This window comes from Sceloporus occidentalis, unplaced genomic scaffold (assembly GCF_023333645.1).
Source record: "Sceloporus occidentalis isolate IW3139 unplaced genomic scaffold, rSceOcc1.0.p SCAF_17, whole genome shotgun sequence".
Taxonomy (NCBI): domain Eukaryota; kingdom Metazoa; phylum Chordata; class Lepidosauria; order Squamata; family Phrynosomatidae; genus Sceloporus; species Sceloporus occidentalis.
Genome location: NW_028316997.1, coordinates 15,535,022 through 15,555,776, shown reverse-complemented (window position 1 = coordinate 15,555,776; position 20,755 = coordinate 15,535,022). Strand labels below are relative to the sequence as shown.

The 20,755-nt window shown below is 37.3% G+C and overlaps 1 protein-coding gene across 1 annotated transcript in view; it reads right to left on the bottom strand.

Moving 5' to 3' along the window:
* LOC149302886 (conserved oligomeric Golgi complex subunit 5-like) overlaps window positions 1-20,755 on the bottom strand; it is a 141,973-nt gene that overhangs the window by 15,956 nt on the left and 105,262 nt on the right. Inside the window, exons 11-15 of the mRNA XM_089482091.1 lie at window positions 20,323-20,404; window positions 18,757-18,961; window positions 17,432-17,593; window positions 13,803-13,902; window positions 7,442-7,552 (exon numbers count right to left, since the gene is read on the bottom strand). Coding sequence (XP_089338217.1) covers window positions 7,442-7,552; window positions 13,803-13,902; window positions 17,432-17,593; window positions 18,757-18,961; window positions 20,323-20,404 — 660 coding nt within the window. The remainder of the gene's footprint in view (window positions 1-7,441; window positions 7,553-13,802; window positions 13,903-17,431; window positions 17,594-18,756; window positions 18,962-20,322; window positions 20,405-20,755) is intronic.

Here is a 20,755-nt window from a genome sequence, read left to right as displayed (position 1 = left end):
TAGGCCACCAAGTCACAAAAAACAGTAAAACCTTATCTCTAGCCAATCCTTTAACCACTTCGTAAAACAAGTGTACCATCTGAAATATTGTAAAGTGTGAGCTCTACTTAGCAGTCTACATACCAGGGTGCAAAGACAGCTACGAAGGTTAAGACCAAACACATTAAGATAGAGCAAGGAACACCGTTCTTAAAAATTCATCAGTTTCAATGACTGCACTGTACACTGAAATAGCCAAGCCTTTTCCATATTGCCCAACACAAAGATCTCTAGAGCCAGCTATAAGAAATGTAAATGGTCATGTAGGCAGAGCATGGCAAACAGCTATCATTAACACTTTTTTCTTGCCTTATGTGTCACAACCTTTGCTTTCTCATCCCGATGCTGTGTCTACCCACTTAGCTTAAGAGTTCTTCTTGCTAAATGTTTTCATTTAGATGAATAACAACAACTGATTAAAATCAACCTTGCTACAAAACCTCCAAAAACCTATTTTTGTCTTAACATGCAAAAGTGGTGCGAAAAACTATAAATATTTAAACAGAAAACTGTGGGCTGAAAATTGTTTGGTTTTCCTTTAACTAAGACCGCATTAGTGCTAAAAGTAAAAATAAAATAAATAAATAATAATGAAAAGGTTGAACAATTGGCACTTCTGCTACTGTGTTCATTTACTGCTAATTCCAAAGTGATGATGTGTGATTTCACTCACCCACAAATGCATATATCTAACAAAAATATATATGGGGGAAGGGTACCTACTAACTAGCTGTGAATTCCATGAACTTAAGCTTTCAAAGTCATAGTCAAGGTCTTTAAAGCTAATGTCATAAGCAAATAATACAATATTATAAGGCATGTCTGGTTTTTATCAATATCTCATGGGAACTACTTAATAACCTGCATATTGTTTCTAATATTTTCAAGTTGTAACTAACCCAAGGGGCGATAGATAATATTAAGAATGGTCAGTTGTAGCGCACCAAACAAACTGTACTCTTGTAGCTTTATAGTGTTAGTTTGTATTCTATCGTGCACGTAACATATGCTACAACGATGTGCCTAATACAGTAGCTGTGCTGTAGATTGTATCAACGCTCTGAATCTCATGTCAGTTTTTGAGTGTTTTGGACACTGTGGTGTTTACCAATAAGAATCGCAGAGCTTAGCTTGCTAAATCGTACATATGAAGTTTGCTGATGTTCATCTACGTACTAAACTAATTTACATTGATGATAAAACACCGAGGACTTCATTGATCATAAGGCTCATATGAGTTGAATTTACTGACTTCATTTAAATTAGATAAACAGAATAATTAAATTCAGCCCAGCAGAACCTCAAGATGCAACTACTAAAAGCTGAATAATTAGATTTACATTTGCAGCCAGAGGTCAAGCCCTTCTTTTATCATACAAGCTGTCACAGCCCCATCGGTCACAGATACCTGCAGTGTAGTTCCAACCAAATCCTCTGGATTTAAGTAGTTTATTTGTCAGATAAAGAGAAAGGGGTTTTGTGGACAGGATCTAGAGGGTCCAGCAATTATGATTTTCAAATTTACCTGCACTTAAATTTAAGTGGAAAACATGCTAATTTAGGTATATAGACAATTTAAAATGTTCCACTTCTTCCTTCTATATGATACAAGCTGATGTGTCCTTGCAGCTTTAAGAGGAGGAGTGAGGAGAAAGCATGCAAGCTCTTAATTATGAAGCATCTGCCACAAAACACTTTTTATCAGCATCTCGCTGACTGCAATAAAAAGAAAAAAAAAAACATTAAAAAAAAAAAACAACAAAAAAAACCACCCACGCACATATAGGACCAACTTTATATACACTAACTATTCAGGGTAAGGAAACTCTTCAGGTATACAAACTCTTTTTCTCGGCATGAGGCAGAGAGAATCAGACTTACAAAGCCAATGGTTATAAGCGGTGGCTTTGTCGTGTAAAGGATACCATTGGCATGATTTGCAATCACAGTGATCTCATACCTCCGCTGCAGACCAAACGGGTCAGTGAGGACTGCTTAGGTGGCGAGCCAATCCTCTATACAGGTGCCAAGCGGCAATGAGTATTCACCGAGGTAATTTCAGTGTAATTCTCCATTGCCATCACAATGGTCATCATAGAATTTGACAGTAGATAAGAACCATTCAGCCTGTCTAATCTGCCTATTATTACTGCCGTAAAGACTGAAACCTTATTCGATCCTTGGTCTTTTATTCAGAATAGCCATAGGCTTATATGTATGTATGTTTGTTTACATTCTCTCACTGTATTAACTGCTACCATTTCTGCTTGGATGGTTCTCCTCTTCTCTACCATGCAAAATATCCTCACATTATATCTAAGCCTTTACGCTCTAGTTTTTGCCGATAACATTTAAAAATCAACTCTTTGTACTTTGTTCATATACATACTGTGTATATATATATATATATATATATATATATATATATATAAAAATACGTGATAATGGTGTACATTTAACCACAATCCTAAAGTGAGAGTATTCTCTGCCACATAGTGTGCCTGCTGATTGCCATGGTAACAGACATACCTCTACATCACTGCAGGCATTTAGTGGTGGCGAGAGGATCAAGACTGTCATTTATCCTGCCCTGCACACTTCCCCCACTCTTTTTCCGTCTGTCATTATCTAGCTCTTTTATCACTTTTTTTTATAGCAGGTCTGCTGGAGGGTAACAGGATGGGCCAGGTTATCAGTAGCAGTTTACTTAATATACAGCCAAAAATTCATAATTCTGGGATATGATGCAGCCCAGAATTTCCACAATGACTCGACCCAAGACAAATATTTCTCAATATTTAACTCAATTTGTGTGGATGCTTAAGAGCAGAACTGGTGTTGGAGTGGACTCGTCAATGCATATGAGCTTGTTCTTAAACCCTCGTTGTATATTACAGGCCAGTTTCCTGGACACCTGTCAGTTGCCATCCAGTTCCTCTACTCTTTTCTTAATGCTTCAAATATTACCACCTCAAAATAAGGGCACTATTAGACTGCCCCATCTTTTCTTTACATCTAGAGGCAGAGTGCCTTGTTTTATTTCACCCTCCATGGTCTGAGTATGAGCGTCATATGAATTGTGAAACGACATTTCAAGTTTGACAAGTTTCATTTCTCCTATACTGACGAGTTCCTTTACGCATAGTCACCATTAGAAAGCTGAAGAAAGAATCTGGATTTGATTGTCACATAATCGATATCTTAAGTTATCAATATTCTCTAGACATTTTAATGCTCTCCTACTGTCTGATAGAAAGAGGTCCATTCACTGAAACGTTCCTAAATTAGCCAGTATGAGTGTCACTTACAGTAACTGAATCTTTTTAACATTTAGCTGATGTATTCCCATTCATGCAATGAGTGATTCCTACTGCCATCTCCCTGCTCTTCTTTAACATCACACTGACATTTTAACTTGCACTTAGCAATCAGACTATATTTTACTTTACTTTTTACTTTATCCTGTAAATTCTTAACTGTGTGTAAATATGTAGTGTAACACCATTTTCCCATTTTTGACATTAAGACATAACAAGAGGAGTCCTATTAAATGTAAGGCATCACCAGTTAAAAACAGAGGCACATTTATTGCAATTCCGGTGTCTCTTTTATATCCACCGTCTGTAAAGAAAAGCATTATAATGAAACTGTTCTTACTTTGGTTTCTTCAAATATATAAATATTTCTGAAGTTTATGTGGTAAAAAGTTCCAAAAGAATATTTGTTTGTGGGAAACAGACAAGCTATGTAAATTCTTAAAATGACTGCAGGGACGTGTGATCCAAGAGTTTGATCAATCCAGGCTCGGACCGGCCATGAGGCACACTAGGCAAATGTCCTGCTTCACAGGGGCGTAACTAGCAACCACATGGCCCTTGTGCAAAAATTCCCCCCTGGGCCCCCCAACTTTAACAGCTAGTCTGTGCCATCATTGCCCCCACATAACTGGTCTGTGCCTTCTTTGCCCCTTGCTTCCAACCTACAACATATGTAAACACACAAATTACACACAGATACTCATACTCACTAACACACACTCCATCTCACCCCTTACACATCCATGCTCTCACACACATACACACATCAATGCTCACACATACACACAAGTAAACATTCATGCTCACACACATACAAGTACACATCCATGCTTACACACACAAGTACACATCCATGCTCTCACACACACACAAGTACACTGTCAGTCCCATAGACCACAAGGCGTGGCCGCACCTTTAAGAGGTCTGGCTGGACTTGAGCTCACTGATGTGCTATCACCTAGTTCTGTTATGGACTGAACCCCGCCTAAAGGTCAGCCTCACCTCCAGCCCAGTATCTGGTTGTGTGTGTTCTTGCTGCTGGATGTGCTATAATTATATGCCTGATTTCCTGGACCTCTGCTTTGCTACACGTTTATGAACCCTGTCTGCTGTCCCTGACCTCTGCATTACATTTGACTCTGCTTTTGGATATCCCCTGTCTGAACCATGTACCTGTTTTGCCCCCATGCACACTCTCACTGCTCAAGTGATTTCTCCATCTTATCACTCTGAGCAGTATTATTTTGCAAGGATGTGCGCCATCTCCAGCAACTGGGCTCCAACTCCTGATAAATCCTTACATACACATCCATTCTCGTACAAAGTACACATCCATGGTCATACAAGTACACATCCGTCCTTGGGAAATGTAGCAATGGCTAAACAAGGTTTATAAAAAAAATGCATATTAAGCAATGTGTTAAATATTCAGAATAGATATTGGCTTTCTAGTGTTCACATACGACATTATATGGTACAAATCTCAATATCATTATTTAAGCCAGCTATAACTGTATCTGAAAGAGGGACTTAATAACATCAATCTATGAACATGTTGGTTACACTAAATGGCATGACTAGTAAGGATACTACCTTATCTGGAACAAGAATGACAATATTTTATTCATCACCTTTTATACACTCATTTTAAAATAGCTTCAAGCGGCTCAAAGTGAAAACTTTGATGGCAAAATAGTTACACATATTTTATAATGGTAATATAAACTGACCTGATTTTTTTTTGATACAATATCTATTTAAACCCTGGAGAGTAAACTGAGTTTAAATGGGACACAACAGTACAAGAATACTTGGTACATCTAATTAAAATATATTTTGATGAAATTTATTGTGATTCACCCAATAACTAACAAATTTCTCCAAATAACAACACTAGAGGGATAAGCCATGAAGGTGCTATTTTAACTATTAACAACATTGTCCACTTGTATTTACTGCGATATGAGTAATAATTAAGTGTAAAATATACAGAAACATATGCAGATATATACACACATAGTACAGATATTATTGGACACGTATTGCCTATATGTTCTGCCATACAAACGTCTAAATAATTTATACCTGTGATTAATGCTGGATGAGTTTGCTTTGCTATTGGTGCTAATCATGCACTCATTATTGGAATGAATAGGTTTCACAGTAATGGACTATGACAGCGGTTATCATGCCAGTTTTTGTTAGACTGTGAACCCCAATGACATATGAAGGTTAAACCAGTATTCCAATTAGTTTGCAGTGCAGAACTGGGAAGTGTTACATGTGAAGCACAAAGGGGTATATTAACATTTGAAAGAATCCCAGACACCAGATAAAAGTCATAATCCACGCACCCTTACTCTATTCCCAGCATGAAAAAAACTACAGTAGATATGCATGACCCAACATTGTGGCCCCAAACTATCAGGGCCACTAAGCAATAACCAAGAATGCCTTGTGGTTGATTACCTTATGAAAGGGCTGAAATAGTGTGAAAGATCCATGCATTACTTTAGAATGCCCTGGGATGAACAGTTATTCAACTTTCTATAACTCGGTTTCATTAACACAATATTATATAACCCACTGAGAAATGTTATGTTTCAGAATAGCAACATGCATCTATCCAAACAAGAGTCTGCTCTGTATAAATAACTAGCATAGAATATGTACTTGTAAGTGCTTAGTCATTTGAGGACCTTATCATTTCTCCAGGTGAGGTCTATAGTTGCTTGGAGTGCTCTATAGACTCCTACATGCGGCCTCATCAATCACTTGCATATCAATGACGCCTCAGGCTGTACATTATTTGCAATTGATCATACATTTTTAATGCTGCCCTTGTATATTTACTTTTAAGTGCTTTTGACGTAACGTTATTCACCGAACTAATCAATCACAACGTTGGCCATTAGATACAGGGAGATGAAAGCATTTGTCTTTTTAATGCATTAAAAACACAATGGCTAATTACTGGTAATTTGAAATAAAACTGCACTACAATAAAAAAAAAAAAAAGGCTGTACCAGTGAAAAACAATGTCTAGAAAAATACAATTTACCAGTCAGCAGAATTAGGGGAAAATCAGTAGTCCATGCAATGTTATTTACAAAAATATGAAAGACTTTTGCCCAATGCTTCTTACTTGCCACCAGTAAGAGGACTTACAGACACTAACTATATCACTGCTATTTTGGGACCCTCCATGAAGCTTTTTCAGGGTGTATGGAACCTCCCCTATGCACTAGCCTATTATTATGTGGAGTAGTCGGCTGCTGGTGGGAAGCAACAGAGAAGGTACACCAGAAGCTGTGGAAAACTTATTCCTGTTTGTGAGATTAGAAGTACGAGGGAAGTGATAACAACAATTTGCAGCCTAACAATAAACACACAGGCTTTGCACTCCATCATTATATTTACAGTGAGTGGGAGCATCTTCTCCTGTAATCGTGACTCACACAAATCACATAGAACAGAGATCCTACTTCTGTTTTTTTTTTTTTGTTTTTTTTTTTTTTTTTTTAAGGCTGAAAGGCAAATGATCACAAAACCAACATTCAACTATATTAAGGCACATATCTTATGCCAAAAACAGCACATTAACTCATGTTTTAACACTTTTTAAAAACATAATGCTTGGCTAAATGGTTTGGCATAACCTTCCTCAGGCTAACAAAATTAGAGAATTTGAAGTAATTAAGCAAAATGTTGCCCACAACATATATACAGTGTGCTCCACAAACATTATATTATATATATATATATATATATATATACATACACACACACACTACTCACGGAGACAAAAAATACACATAGCAAAGGAACTCTTTAAGAGTTAAATGTTTTGCAGGAAATTATTATAAGCTAATATGTGGCTAAATCAAAAAGATATTCACATAATGTTGTAATGAATATCTTCTTGTGTGAGAAAAGGACCAGGTTAACAAGGTTAAAAAACAGAAATGAAGCAGCTGAAGACAATGTTTCAAGACATCGGCAAAACCTTGATCACACTGATAAAAAGACATATATTATGGTTTTTTGTTTTTTTTTCTAGCTTTTCTTGGTATTAGGTTTCTTACCTTTTGGATAGACTGGTGCAGTCTATATAGTGAATTTACAACAGCAACATTTCGACGCTGTCCTTCTGTAAGGGGCCCAATTACTTGACTTGCTTCTCCTTGCGTTGAAAGCTAAATAAATAAATGTAAGCAAAAACACTAAGGTAAATCTTTTGAACTTCAAACAATAATATGTATCATTTCAAAAGTCATTGTTAAAAACAAAGGGTTTTATAAGACAAAATGGTAAACGACTTGGAATGTTTGTGTTCTGGGGCAACATTTCATTTTGTCATCATAGAAAGCAGTGGAATGATCCAGTCAGACAGTCATTCCATTAGCTGCTATGCTGACAAGACAGATGGCATAAATGTTGCACCAGAACCAGTCTTTATACATATACCCCAATTTGTCAGTGTCCTTTAGCATGTCAAAATCCAGCTTTTTTTGTTTCTTTCTTTTTTTTGTATTTCTCCATCTGGACCAATAACAGGAGCTGAGATAAAACCATAATTAAATCCACCACTGAAATTCAGAAATTTTTGTTTTTAAGCCATTTACATTTACCATCTTAAATTCACCAATTTAATTTTAAATTCATACAATTATTCATTTAGTTCCCATAACCCATCAATGAGAATTGCACCAACAAAACCATTAGCCCATGTAACATATTTCCTGGACACTATTTGCATTATTTTTCCAGACTATGCTTGAGCCTCTAGCGATGGATTTATAGGTCCTCCTGTAAAGCTATTATGACAAATACCTTTACACATAATGGGCAGCAACATGATAACATACATGTAGTATAAATGTAAAATATTGTATTGCCCCAATTCACACACTTGACATTTAAGACCCAAAGGAAAAAAACGGGCATGAACTGCATATTTAGAGCAAATCTGGCTAACATGCTATTGTAACAATTAGAAACATAGGCTATTTCTAGAGAACATTTAGAATATATATACTATATGTGTATGATCCTGATAGAAAAGTATGCCATTTTATTATTATCATTATGATTATATTGAAGAACATTTCTCTGTCTACAGATTAGAATTGAGAACACAAACTGGATAGGTTTAGTATTCTGCAAAACACTCTATGGAGGCCATTTTTGTAAGCATAATTTAAAGCAACAAATAATTGGTGTTGGTGACATTTGGGATGACTTAATAGTGTAATTAAACTGCCCAATTGCAGCCTTTTTTCATAGTAAAACATAAAAATAATAGTATTTGTCTGCCACTGTGTTTACATTGAGTTGACAGTATACTCAGCCAAGGCTGGTCAACAAGGATTACTAAGAAATATACATTGGCAATGCTAATTTACAAAGTTTTACTTGTACTATTCTTACAAACACATTACAAGGGAATAACATCAAAAAGAGAACATCTGCGGTTATAAAAATATGGTTTTTGTCTTATGCTAAAGATTAGACTGTGTTATTGCAAATAGGAACTGTTGATTTAAGAACACATTGCTAGGGTGTAAGGCCAGTCTATAAACTGAATCCCGTCAAGGGACCAACAACACTTCACAACTACATGGACTATTTATTATTAATTTGCCTGCAGGACAAATAAGCTACAGAAGAAGAATAGGGAAACAGGAATGGTATTGCCTATAAAAGGAGATCTACATATAAATGATATTGCAGCAGAGTGAAAACCAAATAAACAATCATTTTGCCAGTAAGTGGCCATAGCGATTATTGCTCTACAACAAAACAAATCATTGATTAAATATTTTTGGAAGATCAGGCTATATCTTGAGCCATGTTGTTGATGCTACAAAGGTATTAGATGCCAATAGATCAAGTGGCACCATTTTATTTTGTAATGAATTGCTATAAATAAACCCATGTGAAAAGGCATCATCATTTGACAACAGACCAAAGCTAGTAACAAGAAAAATCCTAACTGAATGGTCACATTCACAACATAATGGCAGATATCAGTGAGCAGCTTTTGTTTCAAATCAAATGATTTTCTAGTAAAAACTCTGCTCCTATTACCGTATTTGCTCGATTATAAGACGAGGTTTTTTTCAGAGCAAATGCTCTGAAAAATACCCCTCGTCTTCTAATCGGGGTCGTCTTCTAATCAGACCTCAAATAGAGTCTGATTAGGAGACTAAGATCCAGATCCCCCGCACCGCTGCAGGGGACCTGGATCCTCCTGTCTCACCCCCCCCCCATCATACACACACTTACCGGTGCTTCCTGCTGTATTGCCGGGGCAGCGGGTTGACGTCTACGCGATCCGCGTAGACAACGTCCGCTGCAGCCGGAAGGAGGTGTGGCTAGCAGCGGGGGTTGTCTGCGTCCGTCGCGCAAACCTTCCCCGACTGTCAGAGATCAGAGTTCCCCGCACCGGTGCGGGGAACTCTGATCTCTGACAGCCGGGGAAAGTATACGCGACGGACGGATACAAACCCCCGCTGCCAACTCCACCTCCTTCCGGCTGCAGCAGAAGGCGACGTCAACCCGCTGCCCCGGCTGGAAGCACCGGTAAGAGAGGGCTGAGAGGGGAGGGGAGGGGAGAGTGTGTGTGTGTGTGTGTGTTAGTTAAATGGGGGTATAGGGTGTGTGTGTGTGTGTGTGTGTGTGTGTTAGTTAAATGGGGGTATAGGGTGTGTGTGTTAAATGGGGGCATAGGGCATTTCTGGAGTGGCGTTAAGGGGGCATTTAATAGAGCACTCTGCCTCCTGAAATGCCTTATACACCTATATGCCACTCTGCCCCATAATATGCATTTTAACCCCCTAAATGCCAGAGTGGCATATAGGGGTATAAGGCATTTCTGGAGGCAGAGTGCTCTATACAATGCCTTTTAACTCCCTTAATGCCACTCTGCCTCCTGAAATGCCTTATACCTCCCTATATGCCACTCTGCCCCATAATATGCATTTTAACCCCCTAAATGCCAGAATGGGATATAGGGGTATAAGGCATTTCTGGAGGCAGAGTGGCATATAGGGGTATAAGGCATTTCTGGAGGCAGAGTGGCACATAGGGGGTCAAAAGGCATACCATGGGGCACAGTGGCATATAGAGGGTTAAAAGGCATATCATGGGCCACAGTGCCATATTGGAGTGGCAAGCCTGGGGGCAGATGTGCGTAACTGGGGGACAGGTTGGAAAATACAAGAAATAAAAACAAAAAAAATATTTTTCTCAATCATAGCTTTTATTAAAAAAAATAGTTTACATGAATTAACATTTACTGGTAAAACTTTTTTCCTTTAGGGTCGTCTTATATTCAGGCTTTTTCTTTTTTTCCTAAGTTAATATTCAGATTTTGGGGGGTCGTCTTATAATCAGGGTCGTCTTATAATCGAGCAAATACGGTATTATACTGATCACACCTGGAAACTTTCATAAAACGAGTTTGCCTGTCACAAAACATTAGATAAGACCGTTTCTACCATTCTAGGGGTCTGCATTGATACCAAGACTCCGTTATAGCATAGTTGGAAGTACTGCAAGTAGAATGGCAAATATAATAAAATCCACCCCCTTTTTGCATTTATGGTCATTTTTACAAAAATAAATCTTCAGCTGCAGACATAAGCCGTCGCTGTATTTATTTATTTATTTTTTATCCAAGGGAGCATGAGAGAAAAAAAACACACAACAGAATGTTTATTCCCAGTATAGAACAATTGCCTTTTCCTTGTCATTATTCTACAGTAGACAGGAACACAATATTACAGCATGGCTGCAGTGTTTCCCGAGCTACCAGACGTTCAGTAATAATAGCTATGATACCAGCATAGAACTGATCTGAATTACAAATGTATCATGTGATACCTCTTCTATTACCCAAACGCAGAGATAAAGTACCTGAGCTGCAATGCAAACAAGGAAACCTTAATGAGTTTTGGAACTCCTTCACAAATTTATTATGTATTCATTTTAATAAAATGTCAAGGTTTTTCACCATAATTCATGTATTTAATTAAACACAATTTCAGGCTTTCTGGAAAGTTTCTGTTTTCCTCTTGGTTTTAACTAAACACTAACTGAATCAATTTGATGATGAATGAGCTTACTTGTGCATGAGTTGTCTACCTATAAAATATCTGAATAATACAAATCAGTTCAACAGACTGTGTGGACTGTGCAGTGTCTTCCATCACACGATTGCTCGATAAATAGTCAACACATGCAGAAGTACATGAACAACTAAACTTTATCCCTAACACTACTGGTAACCTGAATACCACACTGTTAAGATAAAATTAAGAAATCTTCAAGCGCTGTCGAGAAAATAAGTTATGAAACTCCTGTAATGATGCTTTGTGATGGTTCCCCCTGCAGAAAGAGGAGGGCTGGAGACATGCAAATTTAAGAACCACATAACGTTAATGATGCCAAGAAATATAGGATTTAAACCACCAAATCTACTAGTGTTCATTATATATATATACTGAATGTAGTTATTTAACTACTTTTTAGACCTGCTAAGGTACAAATTATTGTTATAAAGTCCTGATAAGTAAAAAAACTATTCAAAGAGGGTGTACTTTCTTTTTAAGATGACTGTGTGTATGTATGTATGTATATACACAGAGACACATATATACACTATATGGACAAACGTATTGGGACCCTGACCATTACACCAACAGGGACCTTTATGACATTGCATACAAATTGCATATAAATACATACATTCATATGGAGTTGATCTCCCCTTTGCAGCCATAACAGCTTGGCGTGTCCCCTTTGGACAATGTTATGCTTCCAACTTTGTGGGAATAGTTTGGGGAAGGCCCTTTTCTATTCCAGCATGACTGTATCCTGAGTGCACAAAGCAAGGTCCATAAAGACATGGTTGGATGAGTTTGGTGTGGAAGAACTTGACCTCAACACCATCAAACACCTTTGGGGTGAACTGGAATGGAGATTGAGAGCCAGGCCTTCTCATCCAACATGTGTGCCTGACCTCACAAATGCTCTACTGGATGAATGGGAAAAATTCCCACAGAAACAATCCAAAATCTTGTGGACAGCCCACTCAGAAGAGTGGCACCTGTTATAGCTCCAAAGGGGGACCAGATACATATTAATATCTATGTCCCAAAACCTTTGTCCATATAGTGTATATTTATATACACACACTACTTGTGTAAGGGCAGACTGCTAGAAGGAAAGTACTTAGAACCCACCATGTTTTAGTGCTATACACCCATTAGCCTCCCCTGCATACACTAACTAAAGACTGGGGCCTTTATATGGCTGGTTGTAAGCAGCAGGTACCAGAACAAACGTGGGCTGTGAACCTACATCATTGTTTAGTTTTCTGTGAGATAAAACCCACAGTTAAGGGCTTTATGTTTACAATGGGTTTTTCTCCCCCCAAAAAACAGATTATCTGTCCAGCCAGAGAGGTGTATCAGGGAACTCTCCAAATTGTGCCTGGAGAATTTGGTGAAGTGCTGATTCTCTGATTTTCCAGGTTACAGTGGCATATTTCTTGGTTAAAGGAGCAGCATTTAGGCTTGACCACTGCCTGTCCGATTCCTCTTCTACCCTCATACAAATGTAATGTGTTTGGGGCCAGCAACACCCACATATGTGGCTAGCCCTGCTAACTCCAAAGATGGAGGGTTCGGGTAGCCAGTGCCTGGATGTCCTTGGTAGGAAAGCTTACTGCATAGCTAGTGCTCCAGCCTGTGTAGCCTAACTCACGTGTAATGACAGTGTTGGAGCCTGATTTATACAGAAGTAACTAAAATGCTGGGCCAGGATAATTTGGTAAAATGAAATTAAAACAAGACACATCCTGTTCATTTATGTTAGGCAGTGATGTAGGTATTCATTAAGTAACTGGGGTTACCAATGAAAAGTGTATGTACACAGCAGTTATTTGAATAAGAAAGTCCAAAGGAAAATCATTTTTTCCTTGATCATAAAATGCAGTGCTGTATACAGTAATGTAGTTTAGCACTGGTAAGAATTAGATCATTGGTTTTATATCATTTTGTTCCAATAAACTAGTTGTAAAAAAATAAAAAAAAATAAAAATAGCGAGATTTCATTCTTTTAGCGGAAACTAAAGGTTTGGCCAGTTGTATTTTCATTGCATGCAGATGTCGCAGTCAGGTTTTCACACTGTCACAAGACACTAATACTTCCCTGTCCAGCCAGTTAGCTTTCGTTAACGCTTTGCTACTCATGTAATCCTTTTTGGTTGTGTCAAAACTGGCTAATCTTTTGCCAAGAAAACGAAATGCCAGCACAGAACTGCAGTTAAGTGCATCTTTTAACATTATCCTACAAACCTTGAATATTAAATAAAGAAATATATTTTAGCATTTGTAGAAATTAAATAAACTACACACTGAGTCATTGGAAAATACTTACAAGCTGTTCTGATTTGACACCATAGAGCTGTATGGTTTTGGCCACATTTTTTGAGACTGCTGTGCAGAGATTGGGATCCACAGCTGCCACATTCATTTCACTGCAAACAAACAAACATATATATATATATACTGACTTCATATTACATTTTTTAAATTACTGTTCATTTGTTTCCTCATTACTATATTACAGACTTGTCTTAATTGAAATCATGTTACAAAATAACAATACGGTCATTATGGTCACATTTTGTTAGAGATACTCAGATGAAACATTACATGTTATTAACCATCTGTATTTAAAAGGCTCTAACTGGTGCTGAGTGAGTATTACCAGAATCCAAATCTCAATTAACACATGAAACTATATGAGAGATAACACTAATAGAGAAAACCCCGGATTAAGTATCTTTAGCATCAACGCATCACTTTGGGTCTTCAAATGTCATGAGTTAATCCTTCATTTTTATATGTGAACTAAACAGTGGAAATCAGGGATTTATGAAAATATTCCATTTGCGGGTTAGACTTTTTAGCTCATGCTTGTCTGCAGACTGTTTTTCCATAATCCATCTTTCATGCTATTTTCTGTTTGATAAGTAGTATTTTTTTCAGCCTGGGATTACTATTATAGTTGAAGGATGAAATAACATGAATAATTCTCTTGGTTGCAAAAACATAGACCAGTAAGAGGCACCTTTCTCTGCTGTAATGCATGGAATACAGAGGCAGATGCTGGATCGGAGTACATTGGACTTGACCTAATTCATTGCAGTTTACAGACAAATCTTATTATGATGACTGTCAGAGATAACTGGATCTGAACCTCTATCCAGCAACCATCCACTCTGTCTAACCAAACTATTCCAGATATAAAATATTAATTTCTATTTAAAATGACCCAGACATTCTATAGTAAATGTCTGTAGATGCCACCTATAAATGCAGAGGGTTTTTATAGTATACATTTTTATATATTAAAATGTAAAAAATACTATGGTTAACCTGCATAGATTTTTTTCTAGTAAACTGCGATTGAAGGGATCATTTGCACATATTTTATAACATATATATATATATATCATCAATTTCCGTATCGCCGTACAACGGGTAGACAGGACATTACAAGTAGTATATAACATAACAATTTGACTCACAAAAAAACAGGTTAGAAAGGCCCTTCCTAAACTAGCTTCCAATCTAGAGTAGGGCTGCAACAACTAATTGATAAAATCGATAATAATCTATAATGAAAATCGTTGCCAACGAATTTCATTATCGATTAGTTGAATTGATTTTGTCAATTATAAGATCAGGGTTATTTCAGAGCACATGCTCTATTTACCACAAATTTACCACAAACCACAAATAGAGGACGGATAATAACAGCCGGTGGGGGGTGTCTGTGCGATGGGCGTGACCTTCTGGTGCTCCACCATAGAAGCCCCGGCGGGAAGAATCGGCCAGCATAGCGTAAGTTGTCTGTGCACATTGCGCAGTGCTGCAGGGGACCCGGACCATTCTCTCTGGCAGCCAGTGGGCGTCTGTGCGATGCACGCAGACATCCTCTGCTACTGCCGGCACTTCCACTGGGGCTTCTATGATTGAGCACCGGCATCACATGACCTTCCAGTGCTCAGTCATAGAAGCTCGAGCGAAAGTGCCAGCCAGAAGCAGAGGTTGTCTACGTGCATTGCGCAGACGTTCATCGGCTGCCCCACTAGACACCAAGAAGTCTGGAGCCCGGGGGGGTAAGTCTGGGGGGCATATCAAGGGCACGGTGGTATATAGGGGGTATAAGGCATATCAGGGGGCAGAGTGGCATATCTGGGGGGGCAGAGTGGCATATCTGGCATATCTGGGCGGGCATATCAAGGGCACAGTGGCACATCAGGGGGGTTATAAGGCACATCAGGGGGGGCTATAAGGCATATTTTGGAGCAAAGGAGCATATCTGGGGTGGCAGGGTGGCATATAGTGGGTTATAAGGCATATATGGGGGGCACAGAGGCATTTAAGGGGTATAAGGCATATTTGGGGGGGAGTGGCATATTTGGGGAGGGCAGAGTGGAATATCTGGGGGGGCAGAGTGGCATATCTGGGGTATAAGGAATATCAGAGAGCACTATGACATATGGGGGTATAGGGAATATCTAGGGAGAACGGAGTGGCATATTTGGGGGTATAAGGCATATAGGGTATATAAGGCATATGTGGGCAGGGCGGAGTGGCATATCTGGGGGTATGTGGCATATCTAAGAGGCAGTGTGGCAAGCCTAGGCTCAAATGTGCATAACGGGGGGGGGCAGGTTGGGAAATAAAAACAAGAAATGCATTTTTCTCAAAGTTCTTTTTATTCTGTTTTTAACATCCTGTTTATTACATTATTTTAAATAAATGAAAAATTTACATTCATTTTTTTTATCCAATTAATCGAAAAAATAATCGGCCAACTAAACAATTATGAAAATAATCGTTGGTTGCTGCCCTAATCTAGAGGGAGTTAAGGTGTATTGCACAAGTATTGCAGCTACAGAATTTAATGTATATGATAGCTGAGTGGTCTCCTTAAACATAGAATTTGATGGCAGATAAGAACTCTACTCTCCTACATTGCTCATTGTGAAAAGACATTTTGCCTGTATTGAAGGAAATTGAATTTCTCAAAGTCAGCAATATTTCATTCTACATTTTTAATTGAAAAAAGAAAATTACTATGATAGCAATTATTGATATTAGGTTACACTACTAATAAGCATACTTCTACGTCTCTGTAACCAGTTATTTAAAAAATTAACTTTTTTATTAGTAATAAATAAGAAAAAACAAATACAGCGTGACAATCATTTTACAAATCAACCACTATGTCATTGTATTGACACATTTAATTAATGAACCTGCCAGAAATAATACTTTGTATTATACCGCTATCCAAAAGCTAGTCAAACATGTCAAATAACTATTTATCCATATAATTATAGTTAAATAATTACGATGCATATCAATACTGTACATGTCAAACATCTTTTATTAATCAAAATGTTGTATGATCACAGAATATGAATTTCTGCAAGGTAAAAAAAACCTTACAATTATGAAAACGGTATGTGATTGGAAATAGAACATTTATCCTGATAATGAAAATATAATTCTACCTAACTGAAATATATTTAGTAGACAGTTATTCCATAATGGAGGCTAGAACTCAACACTTCATACACTAATTCATAATTGGTGAATTTGATGATATATAGATTCTGTCAAGAATAACAATTAAAAACAGTATATAAATTTAATGGTACTCAGTCAGATGTTAAAATTAGTGCCAGAGTGTATGGATAATGTGAGATATGGATACACTGATAATGCACATGTATTCTCACGTATACATACATATATTAGTGTTCACATTTTATTTTATAGTGTTCACTTTGGACCAACTTTGTCCACCATATGACATTGTCAGAGCTGAAATTTATCATAACCCCTCAAGTACTACTAAATATATCCCACTTCTTCTTCCTTGCTTTTGGATTGTTCACAGAGATACACATCATCCTGAATAGCACCTGTGGGACCACAGATAACCACTGACACACATTAAAATGTACCAACAATTTGTTATACTACCTCACAATAGTTTTAATGATGCTGTCCAGTTCATCAGCCGAAGGGGGGTTGCGACCTCCAGTAGGGAAGACAAGGTTGATGGGATCAAAAAGGCGTGATAAGGATTTAGACAGGTAAGCGGCTTCATAAGGTTGCAGCGAGTCTTTCAATGTTTTTTCTGGGCTGCAAGCAAAATAAATGCACACACACAGGTAAATTTGTATTCAGTTCTATGTACTGTGTTGATTTATTCGTGTAACCTTCCATTACAGATAAGAAAGACGGTTACCAAGACATCACCAATTGTAATCCACAAGACTCTGCTTCTTCTCTTGCTCAGTAAAGTGCCAATAATAAACATTTGGGTGTACATCTTGTACCAGACTAAGCCTACACATATATATATATATATATATATATATATATATATATATATATATATATATTTATTTATTTTTATTTTTCTTTTTCTTTTTAATAAATTGGACGGCCATACTAGCTCAATTATATTGATATATTGTGAACCGTGCACAGTATCTACCCAACTACACCTGAAACACGATCACTTCATTTCTACTTCTCTTTCCTTGAATAACCATATATTGGTACATTATAACAAAAACACCTCACAAATTATCACTGTTTTAACAGGATACCATATTAATTACTATATGAAGTGCAACTTAATTATTTATAAAAGCATGTGCTATAACTACTTGGGATTACATAAGCAGCAAGTGTTAAGTGGGGGGTGAAGCTGAAAGGTTGGCTTCCACAATAAGAACACCATACCAGCAGCCAAACACTGTGGTGGTAGTGTGATGGTGTGGGGCTGCTTTGTTGCTTCAGGACCTGGGCCATAATTGATGGAAAGAAGAATTCTGCTCTCTACCAGAAAGCCCTGAAGGAGAACGTCCAGCCATTAGTTCATACAGTTGGGTTATGCGGCAGGAGAATGATCCGAAACACACAGGCAAGTATACCTAGTAAAGTCCTGACTTGAATGAGATAGTGTGGCAAAACCCTCTAATGTGGCAGGATTAAAACATTTCTGCCAAGAAGAGTATGCCAAAGTTTTCCAAATAAATTTATAAGACTCATTGCCAGTTATTGCAAACATTTGATTGTAGTGGTTGCTGGCAAGTTTGGCACAGCCAGTTATTAGGTCTAGGGGGTATAACTTTTAATTACCACTTCACCTTCAAGTTGCATTTTTTATGTTTGTTTACATTATCTGTTTTATTTAAAAATCAGTTGGATGATCCGAAACATTTAAATGTGGCCAATAAGCAAAAATAGATGCAGTAAAAACATATCAAGAATGAACTTTTATTATATATACACACTCATTGTCTTGTTTCTTAACCACAAATATATTATGTGCCTCATCTTCCACAGGCTGTATCTCAGGAACAAGGTCAGAACCTCCACTGCTTGTGAACGATCCTTGTAAGTTTTGACTATACTGCTGGAGACGCTTCCACAAATCATTATACAGTCTCAGTAGCTTAGGGTATTCTCCTTCAAAGGCCTGTTTCAAAAATGTTGAAGCTGTACAAGGAAAAGCAGGGTTAGTATTAACATGTAAAAAAGGTCCAATATAGTAAAAAGGGAGAAGCCCACAAAATATATCCTGGTAGTTGGATGTATTAAAAAGTCATCCATAATCAATGTGCAAAATTACAAATATTAGCTGCTTGCTACCACTGAAATGTATTAAAAGCGTAAGATTTAAATTCAGTTTCCATACTGAAAAATAAGAACTTAAGAAACAAAAATGTTACATTTTGCTCTACAGCCATATAACTACTAGAATTTAACAGTATATATATGAACTGTTTCCTACTCAGGGAATTCAATGGTGGCCACTTAAGAGGCAAGCATAATTAGCCAATGTGATATATTTGCTCCTAATAACATTTTGGTAAGACTGGAATAAGCAAGTACAGTATATAGTATTCTGACATGGACACAGGACACTTTTCCTTGTATGACATAATGAGTACTTTTTATGGGTGATTAATATGCTCCCAAACAGAGCCCTCTATACTTTATGTATGGATTTGACTTTGTCCAACTACAGAAGAAATATTATATATACAGTATGTAATATATGTGTGCGTGTATTTACTGTGATGAAAATAAAATACAAAAGGATGCCACCACTCACATAGAATAATTTCCCATAGTAGGATAAAGTTCCAAGAATACATTCTACAACTGATGCCCTTCATCTTGGTCACGAGTACAAATCAGGAAATCTAACACCACAACAGGAAAAAATACTGTGGCTCCAAAGACACATTCGAGGTGTTTTGTAGCGCTAGAAGCAATTCTCTGAAATAGTGTCAAATGCTTAACAACCAAATCCTCCCCCCATCTGGGTCACAGGCACTATTGTTAAACCCAACATCACAAAGTGTAAAAAAAAATAAAAAATCGGTGGTTCTACAGACATGATCTTAATTATGTTCTGTTGCACTGGAGGCACCTTTTCTCCTGAAGATAGTTTTGATCCACAGTTCTTGCCTACTAGACTGTTTATCTTTAGTACCTGTGACCCAGACTCTGTAGTTGAGGTATTTGCTAAGCACTTGCCTCAATTAATCATTTAATAAATCTATGTATGTGTTATACTCCATGAGGTCCTGTTTTCTTTTTTTATATGAACTTTGGAATAATTATTCAAAAACCTTTCATCCATTGTGCTACATGCACAAAAATATATACACTTGTGAGTGTTACATCTCTCATGTGTCTATTGGTTGTTGGCAAACTACACAATTATTGTATGTTGTTTTTGTTATCTTATTGTGGGTGTTGTCTCACCAATTAGAGCTTTGACACTTATGGACTACATAAAAACACAGTGTAGACTGTTTGTGAATAGTTTAGCATATATTCAAGCTTACAGTTTGTCGCCTTTGTAAACTGGGATGAAAGTCTTTGTGTAACTGAATTCCAGAATGTATATAGAATATCGGCTTGTCCATCCTACAAAAAATGCGAAACAAACATTATATTATTGTGCATTGAAAGGTCAATGGCATGAAACTCATATTAAGTTAATATTCTGTTTTTTTATTTAACAAATTTTCCTTGTTGTCGCATCAAAACATATGGTTATGCTGGTGCTAATAACGCATAGAGTCAAGAAAGCAGGTATTACATTGGTTTTGCACCCACAGCTAATAATACAGCATCACATTTGTATACCATTATTCTTTAACGGAATAGATACATACAGATGTCTGTTTTATACATTTGATAAGGTATTGTCCATTGAAATTAGCAAGACTTTTTTAATGGGCATTCAACGGCGCCCTTATTGTCCATGTAATCCAA